The sequence below is a fragment of the Acinonyx jubatus genome, chromosome F2, assembly GCF_027475565.1.
Source record: "Acinonyx jubatus isolate Ajub_Pintada_27869175 chromosome F2, VMU_Ajub_asm_v1.0, whole genome shotgun sequence".
NCBI classification, from domain to species: domain Eukaryota; kingdom Metazoa; phylum Chordata; class Mammalia; order Carnivora; family Felidae; genus Acinonyx; species Acinonyx jubatus.
Window position 1 is genome coordinate 3,742,713 of NC_069394.1, and position 21,578 is coordinate 3,764,290.

At 49.3% G+C, this 21,578-nt stretch overlaps 1 protein-coding gene across 7 annotated transcripts in view; it reads left to right on the plus strand.

Annotated features, from left to right (window-relative positions):
• TRAPPC9 (trafficking protein particle complex subunit 9) overlaps positions 1–21,578 on the plus strand; it is a 566,520-nt gene that overhangs the window by 361,618 nt on the left and 183,324 nt on the right. For 6 of the 7 annotated variants that reach the window (XM_053208248.1, XM_053208253.1, XM_053208251.1 and 3 more), the window contains one exon: positions 14,021–14,131. The exons of the other annotated variant lie outside the window; for it this stretch is intronic. In XM_053208248.1, the coding sequence (XP_053064223.1) occupies positions 14,021–14,131 (111 nt within the window). The remainder of the gene's footprint in view (positions 1–14,020; positions 14,132–21,578) is intronic. 7 annotated transcript variants of the gene reach the window in all.

Sequence of the window (21,578 nt, forward strand, 5' to 3'; positions counted from 1 at the left end):
GAGTATGAGGGTCCACGACTGGCACACTGACGCCCATTCTACATCCTCAATGGCCATTCTGTTGGTCAGTACGGTAGTCAGTTATATGAGATATTATTAAACAGGCATTTTTGATGTTTCTGCCCAACTGTAGACTAATGTAAGTGTTCTTAGGCACATTTAAGGTGGGCGAGGCTAAACCGTGGTATTTGGTAGGTTAGTGTATGAAATGCATTTCAACTTAGGATGGGTTTATCTGGATGTAACTCCACTGTAACTGGAGGAAGATCTGTAGATGACAGCAATACTACATTTTTTCAGGTGTCTTTTGTGTAAAAGGCATTGCTTCTAAAAAATTTTCTTAAGCTCTATTTTCCTTAGAGACCTATGTAAACTACATGGCCTGGAATATAGTAGAATTACCATGCATTTGATTTGGGTACTCGAATTTTGCATTTCATTGAGGTTGATGTGACAGTGTCTCTGGAATTCATTATTTTTTATCTTGCTCACAGGTGATTTTTCTGTTAGCATCATGCCATTTTAGAGTCAAGCATCCATCCCCATAGCGGGCCCATTTTGACTCATTTGCTTTATAAATGAGGTCCAGAGAAGGGTGTGTGATTTGCCCAGGTTCTCACAGCTTGCTGGTGACAGACTGGCATCCACGGGTCACGGCTTCAAGACCTCTGCAGCACAGACGGCTGGATGACCCCCAGTACGTGTTAGTTGGAGCTTGTGTGGAGATTCGGGCTGACTTTGGTGCAAAAAAGCCACATACACATCAAAAGATAACTAATGCTGGCATAAACAATCTACTTGGAACCCAAAATATAAATGGATATGAAGGCATTGTGCTCCTTGGGATGGTTCTATATACCTGCTCCTCTCGCGAATATTGATAACTGATGCAGTTTTTCTCACTGGGAGTTGTTTAATGAGAGTGTTTTAGGAGTGAAGGGGGATGGGAAATCCTATTTATTCAGGGCCTGCTGTATTCTAGGGAGTGACGTAGGTCTGTCGGGCTCAGCGTCCTATTAAACTCCGTAAACCCTTCGAAGTCGGCCTTGCTCTCTGGAGATGTTGCCTGAGCCATACGTTAACGAGTGGAAGAGGTATGGTGTGCTTTCCGGCCTTCTGGGCACCGTTTCTGCCAGCGGTCCTCTGAGCTGGGAGCGCAGAGGCCTGGGTTCTGGTCTGCATTCTGCCCCTCACCCCTGCCATATCTTTGGAGGCGGCTGGCTCTCCCCCAGGTCTGCCTTCCTGCCCCTCACGGGAGCGCTCGGTGTGGCCCTGCTCACCTCACCCAGCTGATGCGAGAAGCAGAGGACGCCACGGAGGATGCAGGTGTGTTCTTGACCCCAGCGCGCGGTGTAGATGGGAGGCAGAGCTCTCTTTGCTCTTTCCCCCCACTTCTCCCTCAGGGGTGTGCATGGGTCTCAGATGACTTGTATTGAGGAGATTGGTTGCTTTGAGATTCACTCGTTTCACACAAAGCTGGCTGGTATGTTGTTAGGGAGCAGACTGAAACGGATTGGGCCATGCCACCCCTGTCTGAATGCCCAGCCCTCGTCTCTCCTGAGGAGCAATTTCTTTCTAGTCTGTTAGAATAAATGATCCAATCTCATGCATTGCTACTCTGAGCTATGTGAAAAACACTCTCCCCTGCGCAGGGCCAGGGTGTAATCGTTACTACGTTATTAAGAGAAATCCTACCACTTGACACATCACAGTACTTATCCCTGGCCGTTTAGAAAAGTTCCATTTCCCCCCATGGGGTAAGACCGCTCAACTCTGTAGGGAACATGTGCTCACAGACCCATAATAAAGGCAATCTTAACGTTGGGTTGTTGGGTTTTATCGTGGTAGATCTTTTTCAAGTTGTTATATTTATTTATTAAGTTGGTTTCAAGCTTAACAAGAATGTAGCGTTTTAACAAGCACCAGGATTCAGAAGACGTACTTGTATCTGCTTTCAAATTTTGATTCCACTGCTTACCTGCACTGTGATCTTGAGCAAATCATTTATATTCCTTTAGCCTGAAACAGATAACATTGATAGTGTCCAGTTGTGCTGACGTAAAAATGTGTGTAAAGTACCTAATACAGTGCCTGACACCAGGTAGATCACTGAAAGGAGGTGGTTGTCACTTTTCTCGTGTGTCTGCCGTGCACGTTCCAGTCGTGTGCCACATTCTAGGGACAAAGGGCTAGGGTGGGTCGTGCAGAAACGTAACAGCTTTGGTGCAGCGGGCTCTGTGGACGTCCTTATGATGTCGCTCACGGAACGTATCTGAACGGTCCCTTCGCCTTTGCCCCACTGCTGGACGCACTGCTGTATCGGTACCGCCTAGCCAATGACGCAAGCGGTCACTGGAGCCCCTGTGTGGCTCGGTCCCTTAGGCATCCGGCTCTTGATCTCCGCTCCGGTCTTGATCCCCGCTCCGGTCTTGATCCCGGGGTCGTGAGTTCAAGCCCCGTACTGGGCTTCACCCCGGGCGTGGAGCCTACTTAAAAAAATAACCAGGCAGTAATCAATGGAATTGTTAAATATTAGAATGGGGATGTGAGCAGTGTGGGGTGAGAATCTTGAAGAAAACAGCTGAATTTGCATCGGATGGTTACAGGGGGTATGGCAGACTCTTCGGGGAGGTGGGGGTGGGGCACTTCATGGTCCCTGTGATGGGGAGCGACGGGCAGAAGGGGGCGCCCAGTGCAGGGTGCGGCTGGGCACTGGAGTGGACCCTGCTGGCTGCTGGGGGGCGGGTATTAACCTGGTTTGGCCCCAGGTGGCTGGCAGGCACCAGAGAGCTGCCTCATCTTTTGCACCGGAGTATTTATTACCAATTAAACCTAGGAAGAAAAAGGCTCAATCCTCCTCTCCTCTGAGATGACAGAAAATGAAATGAGGTTTTAAATTCTGTTGGTCTGATTCAGACCCATGCCATTTTTTTTTCCAATTTATTTTGAAGTAGATTTTCACAGGAAGTTGCCAAAAAATGTACAGATCCTGTGCAGCCCACATCCCGCCCTCCCCAGTAGGATATAAAATATTCAGGTCTGCAGTTGGGAAATGGAGAGAATAAATACTGAGAAGAATTACTTGAAGTGCCCAGTGAAGACCCCTTTATAATATTTAATGAACTTTCCAAATTTTTTTATTAAAAGTTTTTTAAATGTTTATTTACTTTTAAGAGAGAGAGAGAGAGCGCGCACCAGCAGGGGAGAGGCAGAGAGAGAGGGAGACACAGAATCCGAAGCAGGCTCCAGGCTCTGAGCTGTCTGCACAGAGCCCTGTGCGGGGCTTGAACCCATGAACCAGGAGATCATGACCTGAGCCGAAGTCGGATGCATAACTGATCGAGCCACCCAGGCGCCCCGAACTTTCCAGATTTTTTTTCAACACAGAGGCTTTAGCAAGGTTGTTGATGTCCATGAGCTAGAGTAGGCCATGAAAGGCCCAGAAGTCCTGGAGACGGTGCCCTGTGCTTAGCCCTGGGTCCGTGTCTGGGGGAGGCCCACTGCGGCCCCGCTCCCACTTGGACCGGAGGTGGTATCGTTGGGATGCTGCTCTCAGCTGCTGCCTCACACATCTCATTTCTGGGAAGGATGGTCCAGCGCAGGGTGGGGAACTCGTGCTCTTGCCTTGTGGCAGGGGCCAGGGTGGTCCAGCCAGCGAGCCCACGTGAGAGGGTGGTGAGCCCGCCTCTGCCCCACCATCACCACCTTCTCCGCTGTCTGCGGGGACGGGAGGAGGGCTGCCTTGCCTCTTGGAGAGAACCACACGCAGCACCGCTGCTCCCAGCTGCCACGGCGGTTCGGTGGGTGGGCGCGTCAGGTTGGAGGGAGCTTCCTCCCCCCCCCCCCACCTGCTGGCTCGTGTTCCCTGAGATGTTGACCCCCCCCCTTTCATTGTCTTTCCTGCTGTTAGTGTATTGTAGGCCTGCGGAGGCCTGGAGGGCGGGACGCAGCCTGTCAGAGGCAGGAGCGGCTGGACATTCTGTCTAGACTGATACCCACACGGTTAGCCCTCTCTGGCTCCTGGTCTGCTGGCCATGAGCCCCAAGTGTACCGCCTCCCAGTTTCTGTGTCTGCTCACAGGTGTATCTTGAGGAGACTCCTTTTGTGTCTTACTGATACTTAGTAATAAACTATTAAAACTGATAATTTTGGGGGGCCCGGGTGGCTTGGTTGAACGTCTGACTCTCAATTTTGGCTTGGGTCATGATCTCACAATTCATGAGTTTGAGCCCCGCATTGGGCTCTGTGCTGACTGCTTGGAGCCTGCTGGGAGTCTCTCCCCCCCCCCTCTCTCTGCCCCTTGCCTGCTCGTTTGCGCTCTCACTCAAAAAAAAATAAACAACAAAAATATAATTTTAAGTGATCTGTATTTTATCTTAGGTTGTGATATCCTTAAATATCACCTGTTGATGTTCGTTTTAAGACCATATACTTACTAAAGACAGATGTAAAGTTTTCTATTTAACAAATAATAGACACTAATATGTTTGGAAAGTGTGATTTATAAATGTCAATTTAAAATGCCTAGGTCACATTTGATTTAGGGATTGAACGTAAGGGTAAAGGCAGATTCTATAAAAGCAAAGGTTGGCCAGAGTTTCTTTGCAACCTAATGATTAGAATTCTTGCACTTTGCATTTTTAAAGTTTTACTAGTTTGTTTGTTTAATCCTTGTAGAGTGAGTCTCAAATGCTGATGTGTGGAGTGATTCCAGGCGGTTGTTTGCAAATATTCTTCTGTGAGCAATTCTATTTGAATCTGGCTTCTCACCATTCCCAGAAAACGAAAAGCCATATTGGACCCAGTCATGCTTATGTGCTATCGTTGTGAGTCACAAAGCATCTGGCGGTGCCCAGCACACACACCTGGTGTCAGTCACCAGAGGCACAATGTCACACGTGTGCTCCTGGCTCCTGTCTCTCACTCGTGGTCCATTCTGAGTACAAGTTCGGCGATGTAACGGAGAGTAAGCGGTGGGTTCTTCGGAGCTGCTGTGGTGCTATGCTGGTCTGTTGGAAGACGAGACCGCGTTGTGACCGAGCCGTGAGCATGTTTCTCTGAGCGCCAGTGGCTCCTGGGCGCTCTGTGTCCTGCACCCTCAGCCTGTGACATGGTTGCTTTCTATTTAAACAGCTTTATCGAAACGTCATTCACATACCATACAGTCCACCCGCTTAGACCGTAATTGAGTATGTTTAGTATGTTCAGAGAGTTGTTCAACCCTTAGCGCAGTCTAAATTTGGAACTTTCCATCCTCCCCGAAGAGGCCCTGTACCCTTTAGTAGTTACGCCCATCCTTCATTCCTGGCAGCCACAAATCTCTCTAGATTGTCTGTTCTTGATATTTTATATCAGTGGAATTATGCAGTAGGTGACTGCCTTCTTCCACTTAGCATAGGGTTTTCAAGGTTCACCCATAGTGAAGTATCCTGTCCTTTGTTTTTATGGCTGAATAATATTCCATCGTGTGGATATACCACGTTCTGTTGATCCATTCTTTAGTTGATGGGTATTTGGGTTGATTCCATTTTCTGGCTGTTACGAATAATACTGTTGTGAATATTTATGGGCAAGTTTTTGTGTGGACATATGTTTTTATTTCTCTTGGGGATACCTAGGAGTGGAAATATCGGATCATATGGTAACTCTATATTTAGTCCTTTTAGGGACCTGCCAGACTGTTTTGCAAAGTGGGTGCACCATTTTGCATTCCCACAGTAGTATCTGAGGGTTCCAATTTCTGCACGTCTTGCCGACATTTGTTAGTGTGTCTTTGTAATTATAGCCATTCCAAGTGGCTTCTCTTAAAGGGAAGTTTTTAAAACATTATTTAAGAGCTTATTAACTGAAAAGTTAGAAACAGAGATCCTTCCTGCCATTCTCAAGCTGGGCACTCATTTTTTTTTCTGGAAAGAAAGCAGATGAGAGAAAACAAGAAGGCTTACAGAACTTTGATAAAAGACCACACGCATTTGGCCAATTTGGTGTGCGTGGCTATCCCCGTGTGTTTTGGTTTTGTTTGCTCACTTGACTGCACTCCTCAGGATGATTGAACACTAACATTTAGACCCTGGGAGGCCTCAGAGATACTGACCAGACTCTGGGGGGCTGAGGGGAGAGAGCGCCCCACTTACTTTCTGGTTGAGGCACTGCGGTGTTTAGATAGACTGAGACCTTGGCGTGGGAATTTCTCAGGCTCACTTTCAGCTGAGTCAATATTGAATAATTAGCTGGGAGTGCTTGGTTGGCAGGCCTGTATGCTTTCCCTTTGGCGGCTCCACTGACAGCTACCCAGCTAATAATAATCACCAGCTCGTGTGTTGATGTAATCCTCTGCCGGAGTTTTCTTCCTGCTCCTACTTTCACCTTCTTTTTCCATTGGAACCTTTTAATAATTTTATGATACAGGCACTCTTGTCCCCGTTGGGAAAACTGAGGCTCAGAGAAATGAAACGGTTTGCTTAAGACATTACAGACATTGGGCTACAGAATTGGTATTCATTCACGACAAGTTTTATGCACTAGAGCTCATCAGACTCGTCATGATGTTTATTTTTTAATTGTGTCAGTTAAAAACATTTTAAATTGACACACAGTAAACATGACTTCTCTGATGTACAGTTTTATTAGTTCTAACTCACATGGACATTTGTATATTCACCACAGTCAGGGTAAAAAACAGTTCTGTCACCCCCAAAAGTTCATTCATTGCGTTACCCGTTATAATCTTACCCTGCCCCACCCCTCAACAGGTGACCACAGATCTGTTCTCTGTCGCTGGGTTTGACTCTCCCAGAATGTTATATAAATGGAATCATGCTGTATTTAAGCTTTGGAAAGTGAGTTTTTTCACTGACTATTGATTTTGAGATCCGTCCCAAGTTGTTGAATATGTCAGTAGTTGGATTTTTTTTTTTTATTATTGCCAAGGAGGTTTCCGCTGTATAGATGTACTGTAGTTTGTGAGTTCTTGTACCAGTTAAAAGACATTTGGATTGTTCCCAGCTTTTTTTTTTTTTCAAGTTAGTTAACATACACTGTGGTCTTGGCTTCAGGAGTAGAAACCAGTGACTCATCATTGACCTATAACCCCCAGCGCTCATCCCAACAAGTGCCCTCCTTAATGCCCATCACCCATCTAACCCATCCCCCCACCCAACACCCTTCCAGCCACCCTCAGTTTGTTCTCTGTTTTCAAGAGCCTCTTAACGTTTGCCTCCCTCTCTGTTTTTATTTTTTTCCTTCCTCTCCTCTAGGATCACCCATTAAGTTTCTCACATTCCACATATGAGTAAAATCATGTGATATCTGTCTTTCTCTGACTGACTTATTTAGCTTAGCATAATAACCTCCAGTTCCATCCACATTGTTGTAAATGGCAAGATTTCATTCTGTTTCATCACTGAATAGTATTCCATTGTATATGTAAACCACATCTTCTTAATCCATTCATCAGCTGATGGACATTCGGGCTCTATCCATAATTCGGCTATTATTGACAGCACTGCTCTAAACGTTGGGTGCATGTGCCCCTTCAAATCAGCATTTTTGTATCCTTTGGATAGATTCCTAGGAGCAATTGCTGGGTCATAAGGAAGTTCTATTTTTAATTTCTTGGGGAAACTCCACACTCTTTTCCAGAGTGGCTGCACCAGTTTGCATTCCCACCAAGAATGCAGTAGGGCTCCCCTTTCTCTACATCCTCAGTAGCATCTGTTGTTTCCTGAGTTGTTAATTTTAGACATTCAGACCGGTGCAAGGTGGTATCTCTGTGGTTTTGATTTGTGTTTCCCTGATGATGAGTGATGTTGAGCATCTTTTCATGTGCCTGTTAGCCCTCTGGATGTCTTCTTTGGAAAAGTATCTATTCGTGACTTTTGCCCACTTCTTCACTGGATTATTGGGTTTTCTTTGGTGTTGAGTTGGATAAATTCTTTATAGATTCCCTTTATCGATATGTCATTTACACATACCTTCTCCCATCCTGAAGGGTTGCCTTTAGTTTTGCTGATTGTTTCTTTTGCTGTGCAGAAGCTTTTTATCTTGATGAGGTCCCAATAGTTCATTGTTGCTTTTGTTTCCCTTGCCTCTGGAGACATGTCGAGTAAGAAGTTGCTGCAGCCGAGGTCAAAGAGGTTCCTGCCTGTTTTCTCCTGTAGGATTTTGATGGTTTCCTGTCTCACGTTTAGGTCTTTCATCCATTTGGAATTTATTTTTGTGTCTGGTGTAAGGAAGTGGTCCAGTTTCCTTCTTCTGCATGTTGTTGTCCAGTTCTCCCAGCACCATTTGCTAGAGAGACTTTTTTCATTGGATTCTCTTTCCTGCTTTTTCAAAGATTAGTTGGCCATATATTTGTGGGCCCATTTCTGGGTATTGTCCCCAGCTTTTTGTGATTGTGAATAGAGCTGCTGTGAATACCTGTGTATAGTGTTTTCATGAATGTAGTATTCGTGGGGATTTTTTTCATGGCTTAAAATATGGTCAGTATTCTGGTAAATGTTGCTGAACGCTTGAGAAGTACATGTGTTGTGCTGCTGTTGGGTGGAGTGTTCTCTTAGTGTCCATCAGATCCAGGTGGTCTGTGGGGTTGTTTGTTCTGTGTCCTTGCTGATTTCATGTCTGATTTGCCGTGCCTTGCTGAGAGTGGGGTGACATCTTCAACTTGGCGATTTTGTCCATTTCTTCTTTCACTTCTCTTTCTTTCTGTATGCATTTTGAAGCTTCTGTAGCTAGGTGTATTTAGGTTGAGAATTATTATGTGTTCTTGGTAAATTAATGCTTTATCATTGTGTAATGATCCTTCATGTTCTTATTGATTTTCTTCTCAAATTTTTATTTAAATTCTAGTTATTACCATACAGTACCATATTGGTTTCAGGAGTAGAGCTCAGTGATTCATCACTTACATACAACACCCAGTGCTTATCACAAGTGCCCTCCTTAATACCCATCACCCATGTAGCCCATTGCTCACCCACCTCCCTCCATCAACCCTCAGTTTGTTTTCTGTTGTTAAGAGTCTCTCATGATTTGGTACTCTCTCTCTCTCTCTCTCTCTCTCTCTCTCTCTCTCTCTCTCTCTCTTCTCCTTCCTGTATGTTCTTCTGTTAAACTGTACATGAGTAAAATCATATGGTATTTGTCTTTCTCTGACTTACTTTACTTAGCATAATACAGTCTAGCTCCATCTATGTCATTGCAAATGGCAAGATTTAATTCTTTTTGGTGGCTAATATTCCATTGTCTGTGTGTGTGTACACACACACACAACACATCTTCTTTATCCATTCAACCGTTGGTGGACAGATGGGCTCTTTCCATAGTTTAGCTATTGTTGATAATGCTGCTAAAACATCAGGGTGCATGTAACCCTTCGAATCAATATCTTTGTATCATTTGGTTAAATACCTAGTAGTACAATTGCTGGATCATATGGTAGTTCTGCTTTTAACTTTTTAAGGAACCTCCACACTGTTTTACAGAGTGGCTGTACCAATTTGCAATCCCACCAAGGGTCTAAAAGGATTCCCCTTTCTCCACATGCTTGCCAACACCTATTGTTTCTTGTGTTGTTAATTTTGGGTATTCTGACAGGCGTGAGATGATATCTTATCATGGTTTTGACTTGTATTTCCCTGGTGATGAGTGATGTTGAGCATTTTTTCATGTGCATGTTAGCCGTCTGAATGTCTTCTTTGGGAAAATGACTATTCGTGTCTTTTGCCCATTTCTTCACTGGATTGTTTGTTTTTGGGTGTTGAGTTTGATAGATTCTTTATAGATTTTTGGATACTAACCTTTTATCAGATATGTCCTTTGTGAATATCTTTTCCCATTCTATAGGCTGCCTTTTAGTTATGTTGGTGGTTTCTGTTGCTATGCAGAAGCTTTTTATCTTGATGAGGTTCCAATAGTTCATGTTTGCTTTGTTTCCCTTGCTTCCGGCAATGGGTCTAGTAAGAAATTGTTCCCACTGAAGTCAAAGAGGTTTTTGCCTGTGTTCTCCTCTAGGATATAACATTCTTCTTTATCTCTGCTTGTTTTCTGCTCTTACATGTACCCCGAAGTGTCTGATCCTAATGTAATACTCCAGGGTTGTTGTTTTTTTTAAATGAATGTTTATTTGGTGTGAGTTTATTCTAAATAACATATAGTTCAATCTTTTTGAGTCTGTTCTTACAGTCTCTGTTAATTATAATGTTTAGGTCATTTATATTTAATGTAGTTCTTGATGTATTCGTATTTAGGTTTATCTATATTTTCTTCTAAAGGACTTATTTTTTTAACATTTAGTTACTAAGTCTATTTGAAATTTATTTTTGTTGATGGTGTGAGGTAGGGATATCATTTCTTGGTATGTCTGCATCACCATGTGTACCAGCACCAGTTAGTGAATCTTCCCATTAATCAACACTGCCACTTCAGTCATATATCTACTTGTCTTATATTCATGGATCTGTTTGGGGCCTGTTTTTTTCCACTGATGTATTGGTATATCACTGCCCCCCAGCATCACTGTCCTCATGACTCCAGCTTTATAACAGTTCTTGATATCTGTTTGGCCAGCTCCCTTCCAAACATCATCCTGACCATTGTTCTGTATGTTACTCGCCCTTTGGTCTTACATATAAATTTTAGAAGCAGTATTTTGAATAGTTTTGACCAAAACTGAAACTCTGTTGGGATTTTGTATTGTGTTTCACTGAATTTCTAGAAATTTATAAAGTGGGGATGTATTTTTTAAAAAGTTAAGTCTTCCCCTCCTTGAACAAAATCCATTTCTGCATTTATCCATTGTCTTCAATACCAATCCATAAAACTTTAAAACCATTCTTCATGAATGTCCTGAAAACATTTTTAAAAAGATTTATTCCTAAGTGCATTGCTATTGTAAATACGCTTTCTTAACACAATGATTTGGTAATCGTTTCTTGTTGGCATATACGAAAGTTACTGATTTGTGTGGGTCTGTGTCCTCACCTACTATTCAACAGCCTTTTGAGTGTGGTTTTCCTCATTTTACAAAATGACTAAACGTTTCATTTTGTAAGCTCGCCTCCTCTTTCCCAGCCCTCTCCCATCACAACACTGTGATTTCCATGAAGGTGGAGGTGAATTTTTCTCGTTACTCTCATACAGACTCCCAGTGCCTGAAACAGTGCCTGACACACAGCAGGTACTCAGTGGATGTTTGTATGTGTTAGATGAAGTAACACAGTTCCTAACCCTCAGCAGAGGAAACAGTACATACTAACTCAATTGAGGTGGTTTCACACACACACACGGCTGTCTTTGCCTGGAATGTGTGTCTCCTGTCTACATGACAGCATCATCCCCTTCCCAGGCAGATGGGCCAGTTCTTCCAGGAAGTATTCCTGGGTTTCCCTATACTTCATAAAGATGGATCCAGAAAAACACAAAGAAAAAAAGAAGACAAAACAAAGCAAAGCAAGCTGGGATTAAAAGTAGCTATGTGCTCAAATGGATCGTAAAACCTAAGAAAATCATCCAAAGTGATATGGAAAGATACACAGAGTAAAGGACATTATGGTGGGTACAAAATGCTGCTGCAGTTGAGGAAATTAATTTATGAATGATGGAAAGTAAAGGTCTTCCAGTACATCATGACTCCAACACTCCTGGGGAATAGAAACACCATGTCAAGAGGCCCCCACACTCAGTGAGTCAGAGGAAACAGAGGACACACGAGCATGACGGACTGGTGTTCGTTCATTCCCGTGTGGTTCTCTAACATTCTGTGAGTGAAAACCACATATATCTGAGTCTTTTCTTCCTGCTCTAAAAAATCACTTCAATTTTCCTCCTCTGATAAATGTTTTACGAATTCCCATTCCTGATGAAAGATTTTGCTGTGATTAAAGATTTCATGAAGTTATGACAAAGGCAGAATAGATCTTCATTCTTGAAAGCTCATTTTTCTGTGAGCGGAGTGAAGACGCCTCTTGTATGCAGCTGTCAGAGCTAATGAATATTTTCCAAGTGCCGTACCTCTGGGGAAAACACTCCCACCCAAGGAACCTAGAATCAACCAACGTGAACCTGCTTCTCTGAAGACGTGTGGGGCACTGTCTCACAGAAACAGCAGGAACGAGAAAGGTTTACCTTCCTTCCCTGAGAGTGCAGGTTTACAAGTGCACATCTTGAAGAGGTGGTATTTCACAGATGCCCCGTAGCCTGGTGATGATGATGGCGGTGCACATGTGGGTGTGTGCATCCCTGGCCAGGTGACTGCACACTTCCCCCCCTCAGATCCCTTCTCTGGAAAGAGCAGACAATGAAGTTTAGAATACTTGACTCCCTCTACCCTGAAAAGCAAAGGATTTTGAGTTGTAAGACTTGGGTGTTGGCCGCCTCACTGGTGTTGGTGGCCGTGCCCTGAGCCTCACTTTCCTTACCTATAAACGGGTCTGGGGAGGACAGCTTCCCAAGGGTGTGGAGGTGAAATGAAGTGCAGGCAGCCCTCACGGGATGTTTGCCCTCCCACCTTCCTGTGCTACCAACAAAGCCTTGAGACATAAACTTGAGAACTTTGATGCCCTTTGGAGGGTCATGTTTTTTTTTAATGTTTATTTACTTTAGAGAGAGAGAGTGTGTGCAGGCAAGGGGCAGACACACACACACACACACACACACACACACACACACACACACAGAATCCGAAGCAGGCTTCAGGCTCTGAGCTGTCAGCATGGAGCCCGACGCAGGGCTCGAACTCATGAACTAGGAGATCATGACCTGAGCCGAAGTCGGACCCTTGACCGACTGAGCCCCCAGGTGCTGGAGGGTCATGTTTTGAAGACCTACCAAGCTGAAGAAGACCCCAAGCACAGATCTTCTTCTGAGGCCTTTTTTCCTCCTATGAAAAAGTGCTTGCCTCACTCCAGAACCATTTCTACCTCTGTTGCTGACATCTGTGTCTGCTCCAGTCGTGGGTACGGCTGTCTCTGTCACATGAGCAAACACTGGCTCCTTGTCGTGTGCCCGCTGTGACACTTGGTATTTAAGACACTGGGCAAGCTTCAGACGAGCTTTCGAGTGTAATGGAAACCTACCAAATGGTGACTGACCCAGATGGCACACGTGCGGTTGCTGTTTGCGCGTGCAGCTGAGGAGTCTGGCGGGCAGGAGGCGCCGAGGGGCTGCTTTTGCTGCTGCACATGTCCTGGCCTCCCAGAATCCTCCCGGCCCCACTCACATCCACAGCTTCCACGCCTCCCGGTGGGTGCTGGACTGCTCAGCATCCTGTTCCTGTCGAGGCAGGTGGGGCGTGGGAATGGGGAGGCTGAAGAGGGGACCACCTTCTCTTGTTGGGGGGGCCGGGACGTCTTAGCTGGGAGAGAAGGTCTCCTGTCCTCACTGGCTAACACCGTGGCTCCTGGACTTCTGCTGTGGCGGGGGCACTGGGATTTGAGCGTTGTTACCTTCTGGACTAGAGAGAACAGGGCTGCTGGTGTCAGGAGTGTGGGGGAGAGTAAGGAAGGTGCAGTCTGTGTGAGGCTCCCAGTAGGCGCACACACACCCTCCCCCCCCTCCGCCCCGCGATGTGTTCTCCACGTGCCAGCGCCCCGCACCTCTCTGGGCCCCGGCGGGAGCCCTGCAGGCCCGGCAACGGGGTTGCGACGTGGACGCGCCGTTCATTGACAGGCACTGTGTGTGCACCAAGCGCTTTGCCAGCCGCTGTCTTACTTCTGCGTCCGGTGTTCGAGGCCTCACACTCGCGAGGCTTGGAGAACTCCGGTTACTGTCCCAGGGCCATTTCGTTTGTAAAGGGCGCGCTGCATTACAGGCGTGTGTCCCCGGGGCCAGGGAGGATCTGATGCCCAAACCTGTTTTGCAGAGTGAGCCTCTGTAACCCTTCATGCCGGGGCACGTGACAGTTTGATCCGTTGCTCCTCTGATATCCTCAAGAAATGGGAGGTCTTTGGGGGGGAGAAAAGGCCAAGTAGCTCTCCTCTCTGGCTCTCAGAAGATCCTCAACTTTCCCTTGTCTTCCACACAGTACCCGCCAGTGCCACCTGCTCCTAGACATCTTCAACTCCACGGAGCATGAGCTGACGGTCAGCGCCCGCGGCAACGAGGAGCTCATCCTGCACGCCGGCGAGTGTCAGCGGTGAGTGTCCCCGTGTCCTGCCTCTCCCTGCTTCTGTCTCCTCACTCGGAAGCACCTTGAGATAACCCTCCCTCTGAGCCCCCAGAGGATAGACGGGCTTGTCTGTCTGTCTCTCCGTGCAAGGTTCAGTGAAAGAACCTGAAGTGGCTTCGAATTGGAGGCAGGTGTCGAGTCCAGGTAAAGCCACGGGGTGTCTGTCGAAGGAAGCAGTGGCACGTGCTTCCGGGAGCCGCGTCTCGGGAGACGCTGTGGCGCCTGGGCCTGCCTTGGCTGGCAAATTCTGGAAGCTGTATCTGGGAATAGTTGATGTTGATTGTGGGGCCTGCATCGGTAGTACCGGGAAGTCCCTTGGAAGAATTCCGCAAAAAGGCCAGGCTCAGTCCTGCGGGAGGGGTGTGGTGCCACCCACTCCCAGTCCCCAGATGGCAAAGACGGGGCTCCACCGAGCTGTGGACGTGCCCTGGTCCAGCAGGAGCGGAGTTGGAAGTGAGCGCTGACCCGAGCAAAGCCAGGGCCCCCAGAGCATGTCCCGAGGCAGGTGGACTTTAGGAGGAAGCTCTTCTGCCTGGGGAGCCCCTTCCCCGGGCCAGCCCCCGGCCCGCGGGGCCTCTGCTCACGTCGGCACCTGTGTCTCCAAGCCCAGCTCGTATGGTATAGACGGAATTATAGCTGGGATGAGATGGAAATGGAATGCAATTTTTATGTTTAATTGCAAAATACTTTCCACAGAAAGAAAATAATTTGGAAACCGGCACACGCATGTCCCAGATTTTAGCACTTGGTTGTATTGGCCCCAGATCTCTGTCTCTTCCTATCTTTCTTCGTCACTCCTTCACTTCATCATTCTTCCTCTGTCAGTCTTGTCTGTGTCTTCCTCTTTATTTAGGGAAATAAAATGTTTAAAAAAAAACTGACATGAACACAGTCAGTGGGGGAATTATAATTTCAAGCCACACCACTCCACATTCATCAGAGCGTTTAAAGACACGGACGGTGCTGGATGCTGGTGAGGATGTGAAGCAGCCGGAACTCGCCCGCCTCGGTGGGGGGATGAGCTGGTGTGACCACTTTCAGGAGGGTTTGCGGTTTCTTAGAAAACTAAACGTACACCTACCCTGTGCCCAGCAGTTCCAAATCCAGTAATTTATTCAAGAAAAATGTAAATGTTTATTCACAAAAAGACTTACACAAGAATGTTCGTAGCCAAAAGATAGAGCCCAGATGTCCATTACAGGAAAGTGGATAAGCAAAGGGTGGCATTTCTCCTGCAAGTGGGGGAATGCTCAGCAACCAGACCTGACACGTTCCCAATACGCAGCCAGTAGGGTGAATCCCAGGAACACAGCACTGAGGGGGGTCTCCCTGAGGGAGGCAGGCGCCGTGGGACTCCATTCGCCTGAAATCCCAGAGCGAGCAAACTGGTGCACCATGGAAAAAGCAGCACATCGGTTGCCTCTGCAGAGGCTGGGCTGGGGGTCGAGCAGGAAGGGGCACAGGTGTTGTCTGGGAGGTCTTGTTGTACAACTTGATTTTTGGGTGTGGGCCACACACGGGTTCGCATTTGTTAAAATTCAGCACGTGCACTTAAGACTCGTGCGTTCCGTTGTAAGTCAACTTCACCTCGAAAGAAAAACTGTACACATGTTGAGCGCTAGCTGAAGATCGGCTTTGGAGGGCCGCCCGCCATCGGCAGCATCTCTGGAAGGTCTGAGAAGCACTAATGATGGGTAAAGGGGCTGGTCGTGGAGAGAGGAGCCGGAAAGCACATGGAGTGAACTGTTGACGGTGGACTCTTCCAAGGGCCTTATGGGATGTTCACGGGAGAGTTCTTTCAGCATTACGGTTGACATTTTTCCTAAGCAAATGCTGGAAAAAATTGAGTGCAGGAGTAGCTCAGCCCTCCTCCCTGGACTGCCGTCTTTATTCCTCCCTCCCTCCCTCCCTCCCTCCTCGGTGGGGAATTGCTGTCTTGGAGGCGATGGAATCATTCATACCATGTTTTGCTACTTTTATTGTATTTATATCTACAACCAAACATTACTTCCAGAGTTTTTTATGACAAGCAGTTCTATATCGCATATGTCTTTTTAAAAATGCATCTTTTTATAACTTTAAATCAGCATTCCGCTTCGGAGCTAAGTATAAATCTGCTTCTCTCCTTTCAACTGGTATTTATATTTCATCACACGAATACGCCACTTTGTCTGTGTCCACGCTAATCCACTCTGAGGCTGCTCCAAAGTATTGCTGTGTCATGTGATTATTGCTGATGACGCATACGGATGCAGGGTCAGGCTCTGGGGTCCCCACTGCAGGACAGTTTAGGCTGATAGTTGGAGGCCTGAGGTCCAGTGACTTGGGGCCTTTCATGGCCTGCCTTTGAGAGGAGCCCGGAACACTCCCCCTGGAGGTGTCTGTCCGGTCCCCTGCAGAGGACTTGCCGTGTGGGGATGGCTGTGCGGGGGCTCACGTGCTGCACCTGCACACAGGTCGCGGCTGAATGCGCCTGGCGCCCGGCGCAGGACCGGCTGCTTTGTAGGGCGCTGGCGCATCCTGGGGTCTACACCCCCGGCAGCTGCCTGGGCCCAGTGTTGTTCTCCAGATTGTGGAGGACGCTGTCTGCTCTCTGCTCTCTGCCTTGTCTTTGTCTGGATGTTTGGATGTGGTCTGAGGCCCCAGGGGATGTAAATCTGGCCGTCTTCTGACACTGACGTGAAACCTGTTGTTAAAAATTAGAAACTGTTAAGCCCGTTCTATCCTGGATCGTTCTCATGGATGGAAGGCTGAATGATGTTAGCAGTCCCATTCGCAGATAATCACAAATTAGTCTTGTGCTTCAGGCTTGCTCGTTATCGAGCCCTGTGCTTAAATTCTCATTTCTCAATGCTCCTAGCTCACACGTTCTCTATTCATTCATAAAATATTCACCCAATAAGCATTGGTGCTTCGAGAACCTGCTCTGTGGTACCTGCCTCGGGCTCCAGGAGTGCGGGGATAAACAGGGGCCCCTCTCAGCGGGAGCAGGTGTGAGGTGCAGGCGATGAGCGTCCCCTGCAGCCAGCCAGGCGCCTCTACCTTCCCTGCCCAACGGGGCATCTTGCTGGCCCGGGTGCGAGTGGTGAGCCACTGGTCTGGGAGGTCCTGTTTGGCTCTGGTCCCACTGTCCCCACTAACCAGTGTTGAGTGCCAGGGAGCTCGGTGTTTGTGGGGCGCAGGGAGGTGCTTCCTTTCTGCTTTCTGAGCCTCCCTGGCCTTCCCCGGACCATATCAGACACACCCTCTACCCCTGTGGCGGGCATCGCAGCTCTTGGGTTCTCACAGAGCAGTTCTGGTGGAGGGAGCAGGTACAGTGGAGCCTCGCAGCACCTGGCAGACCTTGGCTGGGACACTGTCCCTGTGTATCCAGGCCGTGTCCTCAGGGTCCCGTCTCTTCCCGGAGTCCTGAGCTCAGCCAGTGTCCTGCCTCTTCCCTTCCCCCATGAGGAACCATCCCCACCGTACCTCATGCTTTGCCCAGGGCTGAAGAAGGAGGCTTCTCTGCGGTCAAGCTCCCACGTGGGGTTGGGCTCTGCCCGCAGGTGAGGGCGCAGTGGTTCTTGGACTCCACGTTAATCCCTCTGCCTGTAGGTGATGTTCCCACGGCCACCCCGGAGGTGGGCGGACAGACAGCGCATTGTGCTAGAGATGGCCTAGTCTTAAATGGCCAGGGTGCTGGGTTAGCGTGGCGTTGTTACTGCCCTGCCCAGAGCCCAGGCATCCCTGGGTCAACAGGCATTTGACCCCCTCCTGTCCTCCAGGAAGGGGACCCCTCCACTAGATTGAGGTGCTTGCCTCTGCTCCCCACCAGTAGAAGAGGTGACCTCATTCTACCCAGTACCGGAAGCATATGTCCTCAGGAGCACGAAGGAGCAACATGCTTCCAGGTGGAAGAAACAATGGAAGGCACAGTTACTGGGCTTGTGTGTTGGGAGTTAGGCACTCATGTCCTCAAGGTCACTCGACGGAGGCGTTGTCTGCATTTGATAGATAAGTGAAGAGTCCGGTGTTCACAATCACTCGGTGGGCCTCTCATTTATCTGGCTCACGGCTGTCCTTGCAATGGTGACCGAAGGTTGAGAGAGGTTCTGTTCCTCTCCCCTTGTGCTCTGTGTGTGACCAGCCCTGTGAGGTCCCCTATCAAGTGTAAAGGCCGACAGAAGGCCGGGAAGATGGAGAAGCTGCTCGGATTTTGGCTTCCAAGGTGTTCATGAATTCATTTCACAGATACTCCCAGAGTGTTGTGCTGGTGGCGGGCCTGGCCAGCAGGTGAGACGGTGAGGGAAGGTGGCATCGCCCTGCCCTCTGTTTTGGTGTGGAATCGAGGCATACCATCAGGCAGTCGGCATGCACAGTGAGGGGAGGTGAAAGCATGCAGTCAGAAATCTGGCCCAGACAGGATGAGGGGCGGCTGGGAAGGCTTCCTGGAGGAAGGGGTGCTGATGTGGAGCAGAACAGCGGAGTAGGAGTGAGCTTGGGCTGCCGTACAAGTGCGGGCACGGCGTGCTCTCGGGAATACTGTGAGAGAGCTCTTGATGGATGAAACGCTCGTGTGCTTAGCTTAGAAACACCACTTTTGTGACCATGTGTCTTAGAGATATCTTCCCAATCTTTCAGCTTAAAATAGAGCATTTCAGCAAATGGATGTAGAAAGTACCACCTCCCTTTCCTGAACTCTCCTTTGGAGGGTCCTCTGGAAATCAGTGACTCCTCGCTCACCTTATGAGTGTCTGGGGCATGGCCGGTGCATCAGTCCTGTAATCAGGGACCGCGAGTTAAGCTCACTTTTGCCAAACGTGAATCGTGACGCTTGGCCCGTAGGGATTGCATTTTCTGGGGCTCCCCGCCATCAGTGGTCACCTTCACAACCTTGTCCCCCTGCCTTAGCTGGGTGCCCGCAGCAACACCATATTTAGCCAAGGGCTGTGTACCACAGACACCCCTTTTGTCAGGCCGTGGCGTCTCCATACCTCACAGCAGCTCCAGTGAGAGCGCTACGCACGTTTGCTTCTGCAGAAGAGAGGCCACGCCTGCCCAAGGCGGGCGGAAGTCAGGTGCCCCCGGAGCCAAGCCCGCCTGTTGGCCACGGTGCCTCTCTGCAGGGGCCGTCTGCAGTTCCCGGGGCCGTGTCCCCCGGAGTTGGGCATCCCTCCTGTCTGATTGCAGATGACAACTAGAAACAGTAGAAAGCTTTCACCGTGAAACAGCATAAACTTTCTTAAGAAAATACGATGCTGCCAGCAGCAAATTTACTGGAGAATTGAGATGGTAATTAATGTGGTTTTTTGCTTAATTGTCAAACCATTAAAATTAAATTTCATGACCACCCTCACTTACGTACGCATCTTTTTAAAACTCCGGTAATAGGATGTTCCGTGCCTCAGGCTGTCCCACGCTGTCCCCTGCCCCACGCAGAGGCCCCGCCTGTGTAGCAGCATGTCCAGATGGGGCCTCCCTGGGAGGACCCATTGCTGGCTGGCGGTGAGCGGTCTGCCCTGTCACGGGCATGCTAGAGTGGCCTTCCCGCCACAGGGCAGGAGGGGCTCCCAGAGCACGCTGGGCCCCGGTGCTCCGAAGCCTCGCCTGGACACTGTTCCGGTGGCAGAGAGGGCCAGGTGCCCCCCCCCCCCGAACCCCACATCTCCTGCTAATCTGTGAGCGGGCTCCAGCTGCGGCCCAGGGCTGCGTCCGCCCTGCGGGCCGTCTCTGGTTCAGCTCTTCTCCTGCCTCTTGAGGGGTCTCAGACAAGCCTCTTTCCTCCCCTGGGTTTTCATTCTTCCTTGGTCACAGGAGAGAAGACGTTGGCCACGGGAATGAATGAGTGGACGTAGGGGTGACAGCAAGTGCTGCTGTGCCAGCGCCTACGTGAGTCAGTCACACCGCTGCTCGCCCTCCGGGGTCTCCTCCCGCCTTGCCGTCCTCCTCACTGTCACCGTCCCTTCTTAGCAGACGAGAAGTCCAGCTGAGAGAGGTGACCAGCAAGGGGCCCTTCCTCCCCAGTTCTTTCGGTTGTGATCTCATGAAAGTCTTCACAGGCGCTTAGAGGCAGGGAAGGTGCTGGCAGAGTGAGGCCCCCCAGCACATGCGTCCCCCCATCCCCAGACACCCACACCACCCTCTGGAGCACATGCGTCCCCTCATCCCCAGAGAGCCACAGCACCCCCCAGGGACACATGGGTCCCCCCCCATCCCCAGGCACCTACACCCCACCCTGGGCACCTGCACCCCCCCACCCCCAACACCCACACTCTCCCACCGTGCACATGTGTCCCCCCCACCCCCCAGACACCCATACCACCCATCCCCCCGGGGCACTTGCATTCCCCCCATCCCCAGGCACCCACATCCCCCACCCTGGGCACCTGTAGCCACTGAGCGCCTGCCCCTGGAAGCGGGTGACCGTGAGCTCTGCGTGGTCCTACCTGCTGTTGTGTAGCAGGTTCCTGTGTACCCCAGCCTAGAACAGCCCAAGCCCAAACACTGGGTGCACCGCTCAACTGCCTGTAACCTTATTTTTCCTCTTCACTTTCTTCAGATGCTCTGAGGACCTTTCTTTGTGTGTCCCGCAGGGCACACCTCGTTGTGTGGGCCCGAGCTCGTGCTGGGGGCTCCTCACTCATATTTGTAACTGCTGCTTGCCTCCTGGCCAGGGCAGCATACCCTGCCCCTTGCGGTGGACGAGCCTGTGCCCTTGACCTGGGCGGTGTCTCCTGACACATTCTGAGTGGAGGGCTTTGGGGATTTGCTTGAAAACTGGAGAGAATCTGGGAAAGTCCATTAGAAACAGCTTCAGAAAGCATCTTGATGTGTTCTCATCTTTCAGCTGACTTATGGGGAAACTGAGGCTCAAGTCTATCCAGCAGGCCCTGGGTAGAGTGATGTTAGAACCCAGGGTGTTAAATTCCCCGTCCAGGGAGGCTTCCACCACCCGGCTCTGCCTCAGGTTGCTCAGGAGGAGCCCCTGACGATTAATGGGCAGCGAGGAGAAATGCCGGAGTCCAGCCTGGAGCAGGTGGGCTACAGAGTTGGCCCCTTGGAAGACACAGCCTTCTGCTGACTCAGGTGATGGGCGAGGTGCTTTTGGTGAGAGAAGAAAAAGATGACTGGTCAGTACTGTGCGCCACGCGGCTTTCTTTCCTGAAAAGTCTCAGATGCGGGGCCTCCGCTGGGCTTTGTGCCGCGTTGTTCCTGACGGGGGTCTTCCCTCTGGTGCGGGACGCGGCCCCTCCTCACGCACGGCCCGCCCGTGGCTGCGGGGGATCTCGTGCGCCAAGGCTGAGCGGCCACTGGCCTGGGGCCGCCCCGAGCCCGCGTCCAGGCTTAGCCGCTGGCTCCCTCCGCTGTCTTGGGCAAGTGGTGTGGCCCTTGGTGAATTCTGAGTGCTTTTCTTTCTTTGTTCCTTTATTTTGCT